This window comes from Oncorhynchus masou, chromosome 7, assembly GCF_036934945.1.
Source record: "Oncorhynchus masou masou isolate Uvic2021 chromosome 7, UVic_Omas_1.1, whole genome shotgun sequence".
Taxonomy (NCBI): Eukaryota; Metazoa; Chordata; class Actinopteri; order Salmoniformes; family Salmonidae; genus Oncorhynchus; species Oncorhynchus masou.
The window spans coordinates 26,257,563-26,273,300 of NC_088218.1; the positions used below are offsets into that span (position 1 = coordinate 26,257,563).

The following is a 15,738-nucleotide window of genomic DNA, read 5'->3' on the forward strand; positions in this document are numbered from 1 at the left end:
GTCTATGACTAGGGTGGCTGGAGTCTGACAGTTTTTGGGGCCTTTCTCTGACACCGCCTGGTATAGAGGTCCTGATGTAAGAAAGCTTGATGTACAAGGCCATTCACACAACCATCGAGCCTTTCTACGCCACTGTTTGCAAGGAAGACATGCAGGGAAGTAAAATCCATGACTTGCTTGGAAAATATTAGTCCTGGGTATCCATTAGACACCAAACAGAATAATTAGAAAACACTCTGGAACAAGGAGAGACTACCTGGACATGTTCAATAAGAAAAAAAAAAGCCTAATTGCTTTCCTTGGCTAAATGTTTTAAAGCATTCCAGTTGCGAGTCCTAATGAACATGACCTTGGCCTGGCAGCCACTCTCACCAATTTACTAGAGATAATTTATCATCTCAGATCTTGCAATGAACGTAGAATGGGCTTGATGGTTTGTTAAATATAGCGGGATTCTTTTTTCCAGACGCTTTAAAAATGGCCACTCCATACTTTGAAGATTTAGCTCTAGGCCTATATATTAGTGATTATACCATGTAGGAGTGTTGTTGTAGCACTGACCTCTTAGCACCCTGCAATCTGTTTTACAACCAGCACTTACATATCTCTGTGTGCACACACACAGAGAGTGCCCTTATGCCCCTCTAACACTGACCTCTGATATTACTGCCTTGGCTAATGCAGAGGCTTGACGAGGGAAGAGACATTGCAGCAGCAGAATTTCACAACAGCTACATCAGGGGATCCAGCACTGAACTCTGTACAGCGTTGCTACCGTCTGGGTCAGAAGTCAAGGGATAGAGGAAATAGAGTTTTAACAAAATTTTAAATACACATTATCAATGTATCAATCCTGTCTGAACACGCTGCATCTCTATGTAGGAAGCCACTGAGCTCATAATGCAGTAGAATAGATGGGAATTTGGTCTCGCGGGTCAGACCACTCCAGGTCACGCACTTCCTCCCTTTCTGTGCTGAGTAGCAGGAAAGTGGAGCAAAATGTCAGAGCTGCCAAAGCCTGACGGGGAAGGGAGGGAAAGAGCAGAGAGTACTGCCAAATTAGGCATCTCCTCCTCCTCTGAACACACACGCACAGAAAACAAGCACCAAACCGGAAGCCTGATACCATGTTACTACTGCAGGGGATGGAATTGTAATGAGGACAATGTTGATTATAATGGTGATCACTGAAGTTAAAGACTGACAATCAGAGATTACAGATTTGACGAGACTGTTCATTATTCTAATGTGTTTGACAGTGTCTACAGTCAGTGACTATTGTTTATCCTCGAAATGTCAAAAGAGAAAACCGACACCAGGGTGTAGGCCTCAACACCTCTTCCTGTGGTAAATCCTCTAACAACACCCCCCATACTCATCTCTGGGTCTGAAAGGAGAGACAGAGCAAAGCACATTAGAGCAAAAGGCCCTTAATGAAAATCCCTACCCTGACCACTGCATCACGCTTTGGGCAGCTGTGCAATAATCCTATAGTCACACACTGGAGCGTCTATCCATTGGCTGCTCTCTCTCAGTTTAGCACTGCATGAAGAGATTGGGTCTGATAGGAATCCAATTGGCCAGTCTACCACAGAAATACAATTACTAGAACAGACATTCCTAACATTTGTAAGTCCTGTTCTACAATGAGTATTGAGTAAAATTGCACTGGCCTGATGGGTCTTTATCCCTTCGAGTAATTCTATTACTGTGGACATGCCCCTGACTCCTGAACAACACTTTAATTATTTGTTATTCTTCCCTCTTCATTATTTTAGGTATTTTCTTAAAATGGAAGAATTGCATTATGGTCCCGAAAAGCACAGAAACATAGTGTCCCCTGCATGTATCCTAGAGGTCGACCGATTATGATTTTTCAACGCCGATACCAATTATTGGTGGGCCAAAAAAAAAGCAGATACCGATTAATCGGCCGATTACTTTTTTTAAATGTATTTATTTGTAATAATGACAATTACAAGAAATACTGAATGAACACTTATTTTAACTTAATATAATACAATCAAATCAATTTAGCCTCAAATAAATTATGAAACCTGTTCAATTTGGTTTAAATAATGCAAAAAAAGTGTTGGAGAAGAAAGTAAAAGTGCAATATGTACCATGTAAAAAAGCTAACGTTTAAGTTCCTTGCTCAGAACATATGAAAGTTGGTGGTTCCTTTTAACATGAGTCTTCAATATTCCCAGGTAAGAAGTTTTAGCTTGAGGTTATTATAGCAATTATAGGACTATTTCGCTCTATACCATTTGTATTTCATATACCTTTGACTATTGGATGTTCTTATAGGCACTTTAGTATTGCCAGTGTAACAGTATAGCTTCTGTCCCTCTCCTCGCCCCTACCTGGGCTCGAACCAGGAACACATTGACAACAGCCACCCTCGAAGCATCGTTACCCATCACTCCACAAAAGCCGCGGCCCTTGCAGAGCAAGGGGAACAACTACTCCAAGTCTCAGAGCGAGTGACTTTTGAAACACTATTAGCGCGCACCCCGCTAACTAGCTAGCCATTTCACATCGATTACACCAGCCTAATCTCGGGAGTTGATAGGCTTGAAGTCATAAACAGCGCAATGCTTGGTACATTGCGAAGAGCTGCTGGCAAACGCACAAAAGTGCTGTTTGAATGAATGCTTACGAGCCTGCTGGTGCCTACCACCTCTCAGTCAGACTGCTCTTATCAAATCATAGACTTAATTATAACATAACACACAGAAATACGAGCCTTAGGGCATTAATATGGTCGAATTCGGAAACGATTATTTCGAAAACAAAACGTTTATTCTTTCAGTGAAATATGGAACCGTTCCGTATTTTATCTAACGGATGGCATCCCTAAGTCTAAATATTGCTGTTACATTGCATAACCTTCAATGTTATGTCATAATTACGTAACATTCTGGCAAATTAGTTTGCAATGAGCCAGGCGGCCCAAACTGTTGCATATACCCTGACTCTGCGTGCAATGAACGCAAGAGAAGTGACACAATTTCACATGGTTAATAATTGCCTGCTAACCTGGATTTCTTTTAGCTAAACATGCAGGTTTAAAAATATATACTTCTGTGTATTGATTTTAAGAAAGGTATTGATGTTTATGGTTAGGTACACGTTGGAGCAACGACAGTCCTTTTTCGCGAATGCGCACTGCATCGATTATATGCAATGCAGGACACGCTAGATAAACTAGTAATATCATCAACCATGTGTAGTTATAACTAGTGATTATGATTGATTGTTTTTTATAAGATAAGTTTAATGCTAGCTAGCAACTTACCTTGGCTTCTACTGCATTCGTGTAACAGGCAGGCTCCTCGTGGAGTGCAATGAGAGGCAGGTGGTTAGAGCGTTGGACTAGTTAACCGTAAGGTTGCAAGATTGAATCCCTGAGCTGACAAGGTAAAAATCTGTCGTTCTGCCCCTGAACCAGGCAGTTAACCCACCGTTCCTAGGCCGTCATTGAAAATAAGAATGTGTTCTTAACTGACTTGCCTAGACAAAAGGTGTGAAAAAAATAAATACATTTGGCAAAATCTACGTCAAAAAAATATATACAGATTTCCGATTGTTATGAAAACATGAAATCGGCCCTAATTAAATCGGCCATTCCGATTAATCGGACGACCTCTAATCCAAGACCTATATAATAGGTGGTGTCAGAGGAAAGCCCATAAAATTGTCAGAGACTCCAGTCACCCAAGTTATAGACTGTTTTCTCTGCTACTGCACGGCAAGCCAAGTCTAGGACCAAAAGGCTCCTCAACAGCTTCTACCCACAAGCCATACCATGAGACTGCTGAACAATTCATAAAATCGCCAACGGGACAATTTGTTACCTATGCATAGTCACTTCGCCCCCACCTACATGTACAGACTACCTCAACTAGCCTGTACCCCTGCACACTGACTCGGTACCGGTGCCCCCTGTATATAGCCTCGTTATTGTTATTCTTGTGTTACTTTTATTATTACTTTTTATTTTAGTCTACTTGGTAAATATTTTCTTCTTCTTGAACTGCACTGTTGGTTAAGGGCTTGTAAGTAACCATTTCACGGTCAAGTCTACACCTGTATTCGGCGCATGTGACTAATAACATTTGATCACATGACCAGAACAATTAGTTCAATGGTCTACTGCAGAGCTCTCCAACCCTGTTCCTGGGGAGCTGCCTTCCTGTAGGTTCGCTCTCCAACCCCGGTTGTAACTAACCTGATGCAGTTAATCAACCAGCTAATTATTAGAATCAGGTGCACTAGATTAGGGTTGGAGCGAAAACCTACAGGATGGTAGCTCTCCAAGAACAGGATTGGAGAGCCCTGGTCTACTGACAGCCCAACCCTCCCTCCATTCCTATAAGGGACTGACTGGCCCCTAACACTGGTGGCTTCCCATTTCCTAAGTCAGGGCTAGGATGTGGGTTATGGAGGGTCAGCCCCACAGAAAACAATTGACCAGATAGAGCTCTGTAACCATTTCTGAACAAATGGTTTAGTATTATTGCTCTGTCAACAGGTTTACACCCCTTGTTGTGGGACACCCTTAAGGCTTAGATTGGAAAGGTTTAGTTTAGACTGTCTTAAGTCCAGAGAGAAAAAGGACCTCTTGCTGAACAGACAGAGATCGTGCCTGACTGACAGTCAGACAGTTACACGACTGTCTCAAACAGTGTCACAGGATTTTTTGACCATATTATGTTGATACCTTCAGATTAATGTTATCCCCCATTAATCATCATTGGGGTTAATACTACAAAAATATTATGTTTGAAATTATTATGTCACTGATACACTTCCCATAGCATGCCCAACATTCTGCTATGAGTTACACATGAAAGCCAGGCATCTTACAACTTTTAATTAGACATTTTTCAGAGTTGTGTAATGGAAAGGTAATGCGAAACCTCTTGGATTGCAGAACTCATGTAATGTGTTCCCGGTAGTACCGAGTTCTGAGCACATACCTACATTTTCCTCGCACATTCCAAAGCCTGACTGGTGGTGAGCCATTTCCCCTCCCCACAGGGACCAGAGGCTCGGCCCATGTCAAACAGCTACATCAAAGCCTTTCATTTCCTTCTGTACACTGACTCACACTATCATCATAACATCACACTGGCTACCATTATCACGAGTCGATACACTACCCAGATGCACATTATCAAATGTACGCAGGGAGGGATGCAAGCTGAGAACCATTCACACAGACTTGCAGGCGACGCAAACAAGCGGACACAGACAACACATGATGCTCTTAGGTTGGAAATGATAGAGATCTGGTTTCAGAGACACAGCTGCCATTTGGTCACTCAGTTCTTGAAAACAAGCTTCGCAATCAAAACTGTCCTCCTCACACAAATACAGGGTTGGGGAGTAAATGATTACATGTAATCTGACTATGAAAAAACTAACCAGCTTCGTTACCAGCTAAAATATTGTAATCAGATTACAGACACTTGAAAAACTAGATGACTTCTTGGATTACATTCAGAAAGTATGTTTGTGAAAAAAATATATTATCGCACCTTTGTTTTCTCAATGACATTAAATTCAGCGTTGAAACAAGGCCCAAGTCAGAGACCACTATGATGACGCCAAATACATTTGATAGATAATTTGTCTTCTTCTAATGCCTAATGGAAAGTAATCCAAAAGTAACTGAACGTGATCAGATTACATTACCGAGTTTGGGTAATCCAAAACATTACATTACTGATTACAATTTTGGACATGTAACTAGTAACTAACAGATTACATTTAGAAAGTAACCTACCCAACCCTGCATACACAGAGTACTGTCATTGACTGCAGTATAGATTTAATTTAAAAAAAATCTTTATAAGGGCAGGGGTTAAAAGCTAAATACTTTTTTTGTTCATGGCCAGCTGCTTTGGAAACTCCTCAGAGGGGGCAGGATGCAGAGCGAGTAACTAAGCAAGCGAGCGAGTCACAAGCTGTTCTAGGTTTGCAGTTGTATCATGATGCTGCTAATACCAGTTCTTCAGATCTGGGGCCATGTTCCCAGCCGCCACGTTCAGCAGACAGACTGAGACCGATGCATTCACAGACAAATGCGATTACGATTGGAGCGCAGGCCTGCAGGGCCTGAGCACTATATGGTTAGCCGTTATATTACAAGGGTCTACCTTCTGCACGCACTGTAGCAGGGCAGTACACTGGGGAGAAAGTGAAGCTCATCGCACACAACAGCTTATCCACTAGGAATAATGTCTCACTTCAACGTGGCGAGGGGAAGAATGCAATGAGGGTTTGATTTGCTTGAGCAATCCTGTAAAGGAAAGGCTTGTGTTTTTGTGTCTTAGCCCAATACTGCCAAAAGCTGGTGTGTGTGTGTGTGTGTGTGTGAAGAGAACTGAAACAAGTTAGTGATACTACTGTAGGTGTGGGTGTGTGAGTATTCAACATTGCCTTACAGCATGTTTGATTAAGGCCTTTGGATCAAAAGCTGTTCCTCGGAGAACAAAGTGAGCAGAGTGATGAGGAGCCCGACACCGGCTCAGCACTTTGCTATGTGATGAGTCAGAGCAGAGCCTGTGACAACACAGACACATTTCCCACCCACCCAAAATCTCTCTGACACACACAGGCTGTGAACAACCTTTTTCATACACAGCCACCTGTACTTTTTTTTATCATCCAATTCCCTAAACTTTTTTCAGTTGAGCTGTGAGAGATGGGTGGAACCAGCCTTTTCTTGCCTTCATTCAGAATGTTGATGGACAATACTCATAAGCTATCAACTGACAGAAATTCATAATTTCTATCAATTTCAGCTTTTTTTATGAGAATGTGTCTTAACACATTGGCATTCCTTCTCCAACACAAACCACAACCAGGTGAGGATGCATCCTAACGCTGCTTGGTTTGTAGGTTGCCATAGTGTTTTTGCCACGGTGAGTCAGCACGTGATTCCCTCTGATAAGGTGCGGTTTAGCACAACGGGGAGGGAAAGAGCACCCGTGCCACTAAGTATAGTGTTGTAAGCGGAGGATGCTTCTCTGTTGCTACATACACACACTCAGCCCAAAATACTGCCCTGTAGGTGAGGCCAATCCCGCAAAATAAACACAGACATAACCCACACACTGAGACCAAGGGCTTAACACCTGGGGGATGTAACGCAGTAACTGCTCCCCAAAACAAAATCCCAAACCCTTTTCTTTGACGTGTAATGTGCATATTAAGCTATACTTTGCTTATGGCTACATTAGTTGATGTCAAGACTATCATGCGCACGAGTCAAATATATGTATGCCGGTGGCACAACCGCCAATAAGGACATTGATTTATTTGAGGTTCCTTACCAGCGGAGTTAATCCCAAAGGCCACGGGGAGAAGCCCTGATGCCGGAGCAGCAGTAGCTCAGCAACAGGAAGGAAACAGGACACCAGAGGAGACGCACAACCCACTGAACTGGTCACAAGACCCTCGGCATGTTCGTGACAGTCGGGTCGTAGTAAGCCTGCTGAGAATAAACAGCAAATGTAATCCTATTTTTCATTCAGAGGGGAGTGAGTCGGTGCGGGGGAAAAAAAGGCCAATTCAACGAGCCAGGCAGCTAGCGACAGTCTTGGAAGGATCTGCTGAGGTCTCATATCTGGCTCCAATTTTCTCCCCTAAGCGTTACTAAGAGTGGATCAAGGGCAGCTGAAATGGAATTACGTAACGGCACCTCTCTTCTTTATCGCGTTACAGCATAACGCAAGGCCACATGGAAGAATGAGACAAATTAGGCGCTTTTGATGATAACATATGGGGCGTAAATAATATATGATGACTTGAACAAACCATAAAAAGGCTATTTTTGAAAATGTGGTGGACTTTGGTCTTCTCATATGATCCAATTAGATGAGGACTTTAAACTTACTTTTCCCTTCAGTAGACTCCCAAATCAATTAGGGTTCTTTATCAGCTGTTTTAACTGCATCACCAAGGCTGCGTTTACACAAGCAGTCCAATTCATATTAAAAAACTTTCAACTTTTAACCCTAAATTAGTCCTTTGACCACATCAGGTTTTTTCACATTAGATATTTTTCGAAGAAATGTGCTGCCTGTGTAAACGCAGCCCAAGGCATGTCAACTGACCTTCATTACCATGTTTAATGTTCAGTAGGACTCACCAGAGCAAACAAATTAACATTTGTATTTCTAAATTGGGCATACCTAGTCAGTTGCACAACTGAATGCATTCAACATAAATGTGTCTTCCGCATTTAATCCAAATTAATCTACGTTCACGTCATCGGCGCCCGGTAGCAGTTGTTGTTGTGGGTTAACTGCCTTGCTCAAGAGCAGAGCGGCAGATATTTCCACCTTGCCGGCTCTGGGATTCCAAACCAGCGATTTTACAGATAGTGGCCCAACGCTCTTAACCGCGAGTCCTGGAGGGAATTATTTCATAAAGACATAAGTACTTGGTTTTCATTGTAATGTTGCAATATTTTATAGGCTACCAAGAGGGGCCAACCATCCTCCAGGAAGGCCTTAAAAAAAGCCTAAATAATAATAATAATAAACGTTAAAAAAATTTAAAAGCATGTTGCCTACATTTTTGTCTGATTCTCTATGGTAAAAAAATATGTATTGTATTTTGTAAGGAGGACAAGTGACTTGATATTTTGGACAAGTAAAAAAAAAAAAGAGATCTGTCCTAGGACAAGTGTCTAAAAAGTTAATGTCAAGCCCTGTAAGTCTACACTGATGTGAGAGAAAAGAGCATAGCCCACTGTCATCTTATGTGCACACATAAACAGGATGACTCTCCAAAGATGGGAACTTGGTTTTGGCCCATTTATAATGTAATTAAGTCGATGTGTTGAAACGAGACAGTTATTTGCTCTCCAAGGGTTGACCAGGCTTTTCAGTAGACAGACATTTTAAAAAGCACTAGCAGGTCAGGACCGACTGGAGTCATATGACCAACCATGGATACCTTCAGAGACGCAGGCAGACACCCGATTCTGCGGACCAATCAGAAAGTCCCGGTGCTGCCCCCATTTTCTGGGGTCTGCTGATGCTGCACGGCAGAGCTGGGGCCAGCAGCTCTCCATGCGCTGAGCAACTTGTCAATTATTGAGCTGAACAAAGTGCTGATGAGCTGTGTGACCTGGCTGGCTGTGTGTGAAGCTCCAAAAGTAGTAGTAGTCAGAACTAGCCTCATTTACCAGATGTTGAAGTAGACCTATGCAGCAAAAGCATCCAGTATGGAAAATTTAGATGAAGACCAATGAATTTGGTGAAAGGCTGATGCTCCTATGTGCCAGTTATTATTTTGATGAACCAAGCAATCTTATATTGGCATTAGATGTGAGTATAATGAAATGGAGCTACAATGGAATCCCACAGAAAAGTTAAGTGGACTTTTAGGTTTTTATCCCACTTTCACAAACCCTTTGGCAAAGACCAATGATACTGTGGGTGACACCTGACCCAACAGTCTAGCAAAACCGACCTGCAGTACATACTGTAGGCTCTCCAATCCAGTGGACAGACCTCTCTTTAAGTCTACTGGTCTAAATTAATTCTGCAGCCCTGGGGCTTCATCTGACCTAACCCTGCTCGATACCCGAGAGAGCTCAATCAACACTACCCATGGTGTGTCTGCCTCAGAGCTGCAGGGTGGGGAATGAGTGGATTGGACATGACAGTGTTCCCCTAGGCATGCCCTATCAGCTCTTTCATCAATCCATTGTTTCGATACTCCCAAAAATCAAGGGGTCAATATCTAAAGTAGAGGTAAGGCTCAAATGCAGTGATCACTCCTCCTGCCAGAGGCATTTTGACTAGTTTACACATTGAACACTACAAGCAAAAATACTTTTGCATCTAGGCTATTTTATGGTCGTTAATAATATGATCAGCGATCATTTGGAAAGCTCCAATGGTATCTTACCATCCATTTACAATTTTTAAGATCACGTTTCTCAATAATCCCAGACATAATGCTAATAACGTCATGCAAAATACCAGACGGTGGCTCTAAGTGCACTGGTTGGGTCTAGGTGACAACGGTTAACTAAGCATATGACTTGGACAGTAACGTTACGGTCTGAAAATGTGAGGACCCATATGACATTTCAGTATTAAATGTGAATTAGGCTAGGCCTAGTCCACTTCAATATATCAATATATCAATAATTTACCCTTTTGTCATTATAGCAGCAGCAGAGTATTATGACAAAAAAAAGCACAGAGAACATTTCAGATTTTTTTGTTGTCGTAAACTAGCGTTTAACTCTACGGTCATACTTACTGCTGACTTTCATACTGCCAAATGCTGAGGGCTGCGGCACCGTCTTGCAGCTCTCCGCAAAGGAGGTGGTTCTGGGCCGACCCGACATATTCCAATCCAAGATATCCCCGCTTCGTCTTCAGTCGAATCGTACTTTTCCCAGTACTATTAGTCTTTTGACTTTCCAGTTCTATTAGTCTTTGACTTAAAAGATCATTGGTAGCGAATTCCACGATAGAGGTCTGCTTCTTCTTATATCGTTCTGGCACGAACTAGCCAGCCAGCTAGCTAGCTAGCAAACTAATTTCGAACCGGTCAGCTGTGTCAGGTCTCGAGCTGTCGTCCAGCCACATTCAGCAAAAATCTGTCATTCCTTTTATTTTGTATGTTCTTTTCACTTACCTAGGCTAAAGTTAAAGGCATTCTATGAAATAACGTCCTGAGATAGGTGTCTCATAAATTGGGCCTCTCAAAGTTGCTAGTACATTTTTTTAAACAACCGTAAACAGGAATAGGCTACATACAGTGGCATGAACGTCAAGTCTGCTTACATTGAATGATTCCCCAAAGAAAACAATATCAGGTCCAATAGCAAATCTTCATATTCTTATATGGAGACTAAAGGATCCGACAGCACCAGCCATGGCGGCTCCCAATCTCAGACCGACCAACATTCAAATCGGACACAAATGAACAAAATTCACGATTTTAGGCCGAAAGAAACGCACGGACGTTTCAGTGACAACTTCGCCCTCATAAACACGAAAGCAATTGTCGATTAGTCCTTGCTGGCTGAAGGCGACGTGAAAGACTATCGCAAATGTATTTTTTTGTTGAAAATAGTTATGATACAGCTCCACTAAATCTGAAATTCTCTTTTGATTCCTTCTTTCTCTGTCTGCTACTTCTCTTTGTCAGACTACGAGCAGAACAACGCAAATTACTTAAACTATTGAGTGGGTGAATCTCTTTTCACGATTTCCACTAGATAGCACAGTCACAAAGTCAATGTGCCCCTATTGTAAAGATTCATTAAAAAAAACATACATTTTTGGTCTTAATTTCAGGCCATGGTTATGTATACGGTAAGGGTAAAAAACATTTTCAGAAAATATATTTTAGAAATGGGCGGGGTTTATGACATTGTGGCTGTGGTAACTAGTGACGACCCTCTACGCAAATCTTAAACTACGGGAATATCGAATTGTGCACGCTCAATCAGACGCGAGGAGGTCACGTCGACCAATCCAAAGCGAATCCATACGAAATTTGTGTAGAGAACGAACGCCCAATGAGCGCGTTGATGAGCGCGTCTACTGCCGCTACTGTCAAGAAAAAATGTATCTAAAGGTATTTCGACATACCACCTAATGGTGCAGTAGAGTGTATTCATGGGTGCCAAGGAAAGCCAAGCTTAGCCAAATATTTGACAAATAAAACAAATGTAAAAATTATTCCCCTTCGTCTCTTGCTTTCTTTTAATAATTTTCCATCAATTGGCAAGTGACTGATTCTCACCAGAGAAAGCATCCAAGCGAGCGAAACAGCTCCCTCCCTCCCCTAATTTATTAAAAATAAAAAAGTTAAACATCACATTTACATAAGTATTCAGACCCTTTACTCAGTACTTTGTTGAAGCTCCGTTGGCAGCGATTACAGCATAGTGTCTTCTTGGGTATGGCGCTACATGCTTCTCTGCAGATTCTCTCAAGCTCTGTCAGGTTGGATGGGGAGATGTTCGATCTGGTTCATGTCCGGGCTCTGGCTGGGCCACTCAAGGACATTCAGAGACTTGTCCTGAAGCCACTCCTGCGTTGTCTTGGCTTTGGGCTAAGGGTCATTGTCCTGTTGGAAGGTGAACCTCCGCACCAGTTTGAGGTCCTGGGAGCTCTGGAGAAGGTTTTCAATCAAGGATCTCTCTGTACTTTGCTCCGTTCATCTTTGCCTCGATCCTGACTAGTCTCCCAATCCCTGCCGTGGAACAACATCCCACACCATGATGCTGCCACCACCATGCTTCACTGTAGGGATGGTGCCAGGTTTCCTCCAGACGTGACGCTTGGCATTCAGGCCAAAGAGTTTAAACTTGGTTTCATCAGACCAGAGAATCTTGTTTCTCATGGTCTGAGAGTCTTTCGGGGCCTTTTGACTAACTCCAAGAGGGCTGTCGTGCCATTTACTGAGGAGTACCTTCAATCTAGCCACTCAACCATAAAGGCCTGATTGGTGCAGTGCTGCAGAAATGGTTGTCCTTCTAGAAGGTTCTCCCATCTCCACAGAGGAACTCTAGAGCTCTGTCAGAGTGAGCATATTGTTCTTGGTCACCTCCCTGACCGAGGCCCTTCTCTCTCTATTGCTTAGTTTGACCGGGTGGCCAGATCTAGGAAGAGTCTTGATGGTTCCAAACTTCTTCCATTTACAAATGATGGAGTCCACTGTGTTCTTGGGGACCTTCAATGCTGTAGAAGTTTTTTGGTACCCTTCCCCCGAATATGGCTTGGCTCTGACATGCACTGTCAACTGTGGCACCTTATATAGACAGGTGTGTGCCTTTCAAAATCATGTCCAATCAATTGAATTTACCACAGGTAGACTCCAATCAAGTTGTAGAAACATCTCAAGGATCATCAATGGGTACAGAATCTTCCTGAGCTCAATTTTGAGTCTCAAAGCAAAGGACCTGAATACATAATAATGATATGTCTGGGTTTAATTTTATACATTTGCGAAAATTTCTAAAAACTTGTTTTTGCTTTGTCATTATGGGGTATTATGTGTTGATTGCTGAGGTTTAAAAAAAATCAAATTAGGAACAAGGCTGTAACGTAACAAAATGTGGAAAATACTTTCTGAAGGCACTGTATCTGATGCTGTCTGAACCAAAAGAGTATGTTGCTGCCGTAGCATCTGATTGATGCCAGCAAGCATTTGGCCTCTCTTAATAAAATAATTAGCCAATCAGCATTAAGCTGAGCTCAACTGTGTGTTTTCCTGGTGCAGCAAAACGCCCCCAAGGGAGGCCAGTTTGGATTTGGCTTTACAACTATAAATCGGCCATTTCCTAAGCCATGGATGGAGATGGGGAGTTGGACTTAATTCTCTGTACAGGCCAATGATTGTGATGGCGATTCTGATCTAACCATGAATTAACATGTTTTGCCACTGGCCTGAGACCATTGGAGTTCAATATGTGGCCTACATGTAGCCTAGTTAGCTAATTTAGCAGGTTCATTGTTGCCCATGCGTGAAAGTTAGGCTAGCAAGCATTTTAGCTAGGTAGCCTATGACAACAAAAATGAAACGTGTACTGTATGACAGAGCCATAGATCTTTTTGCCAACATGAAAGAGGAGGATAGCATTGGTGTTCAACTAGTTTATAAGTAGGGTGTTTTTACTTACGGGCATACACACAGAAATAAATCAGTACCATGGACTACCACATGATATTTAGCTAAATTGATTGGACCAGTGGCGACCCGTCATTCAGTGCAGAGCCACACCTGTTTAGCTATAAGAAAATTTTTAAAATGTGTCATTAATACATTTCACATATCAGTTTGCGAACAGTGTAAAAAAAAAAAAAAAAAAAAAAAACACTTTGAGTTAATAAAGCTGCATACAAGCAAGGTCTTTTTTTTTGCTTTCTTGAGTAAGGCAGCTCCAAAATGCAGGTGTTTTAGCCTAGCTCAGTGCTTTCTGTGGTGTTGGGGCAGCCAACGGGAAATACGTTGCGCAGGGGTTGATAATGTTCTCTTGTTGCTCCGTGATTGGCTCAGTGTTCTGTCACTCATGGGGACACTACGTCACAGCAAGCCCCTTGGTTACTGCCATAGACTTACATTAGAAGTGCCCATCCAAGAAGACTCAAGGTCATTAGCCACAGATAAAATTATGTCAGATCACGTTATGTCTACCATAGCTTTGATTGGGACTGATCATGTCAACATCATACTTTCAAAATCTTAGCTAGCAAGCTAGCAGTCATCATCATGCATCAAGTCGGCAATCTACTGGCAAATTGTTTTCAATCCTTGTCATATGAAGAGAAATTATATATAAAGCGTATCGCGGTGCTCATTGGTCATAAACATTACACAACAAGTTGGAAATGGTAAATTCAACAATTAGTGCTAAGGCACCACTGCAGCCTCCGGTTCGATCCCAGGCTATGTCACAGCCGACTGTGACCGGGAGACCCATGAGGTGGCGCACAATTAGCCCAGCATCGTCTGTGTTAGGGGAGGGTTTGGCCGGCCGGGATGTCCTTGTCTCATTGTGCTCTAGCAACTCCTTGTGGTGGGCTGGACGCCTACAAGCTGACTCGGTCGTCAGTTCTACAGTGTTTCCTCCAACACAGCGGTGCATCTGGCTTCCGGGTTCAGCAAGAAGTGGGTCAAAAAGCAGTGCGGCTTGGCTCTCGACCTTCACAGAGTCCGTAGGGGAGTTGCAGCGATGATACAAGATCGTAACTACCAATTGGATATCATGAAAAAGGGGGTAACGCTTTAGATCAGAAAAGTTTCAATACAATCACCATGCTGTCAATCCAGCATCACTTCTGCCGCGTTTTAAACAACTGGAAACTCGGAACTGGGAAATCTCAGACTTCAGTGAGTTCAAGACAACTGGGAACTCAGGCAAAACTAGCTCCGACTGGGAAAATACAGAAAATAATTTTGAACGGTCGTCCAACTCGGAATTCCAAGTTGGGATTTCGGGCCTCTTTCTAGAGCCCACAAGAAGGACCGCCGTGCCACCTTCCTGTTCAAGTAACCACAGCACAACAAGGTCAGTCCAAAAATGTATTGTATTGTATGTTGCTGCATAAATGAAGCAATATGCCAGGGAGATATGCATACTGTAACCAAGAAAGTAATACTAAGTGTATGTTGTGTAGTAAGCTGTTAGTAGCCCCTGTGCCTCACCCTAATAATTTGGTCCCTTTCCTCCCTCATAACTTAGCCTACTGTTCTGACTCGATGGTGCACATGTAGCCTAAAGCCTGTTTTAGTGAAACGTAATCATCAAATATTGTAATAGCTTTCATTGTCTGATGATGTGCCCCCTTTATTAATCCTACATTTCTGACTTGGTGTACAGGGAGAATACTGTAAAAACGGACCATGTTCTGAATTCTGTCGCTGTACATTTCAAAAGTGTTGAACAAATAGTTTTATTGACTACGTCCATCCTAGCTTGCTTAGTAATGTCTTAATCAAAATTACGGATTTCCCCTAATCCGCTCATAGTTTGTACATCTCAATTGTCAGTAGAAACCACATTTGTTTAAGCAAGTCAGCCATATCAGCTATGTTTTTTTTAAAGGCAGTAAAGGAGGCTGAATGAACTGTTTCACTGCCAGACAAGGCTCCGCTGGTAGAAAGGTGTAGCGGTGGTAAGGATTCACTCCATGGTGCTGAAAAGACTGCTCTCATATTGTGGGCACCGTTTGTCACCATTAT

General features: G+C 42.5%; 1 protein-coding gene across 5 annotated transcripts in view; it reads right to left on the reverse strand.

The window, feature by feature from the left end:
• Positions 1 to 11,244, reverse strand: part of LOC135543586 (glycogen synthase kinase-3 beta-like) — a 39,657-nt gene extending 28,413 nt beyond the window's left edge. For 2 of the 5 annotated variants that reach the window (XM_064970965.1, XM_064970967.1), the window contains exon 1: positions 10,297 to 11,244. In XM_064970965.1, the coding sequence (XP_064827037.1) occupies positions 10,297 to 10,384 (88 nt within the window). In that variant the 5' untranslated portion in view covers positions 10,385 to 11,244. Of the gene's footprint in view, positions 1 to 655; positions 754 to 10,296 lie in introns of those variants that run through there. The other 3 variants (XM_064970968.1, XM_064970966.1, XM_064970969.1) reach the window with 2 other exon arrangements.
• Positions 11,245 to 15,738: the final 4,494 nt, after the last annotated feature.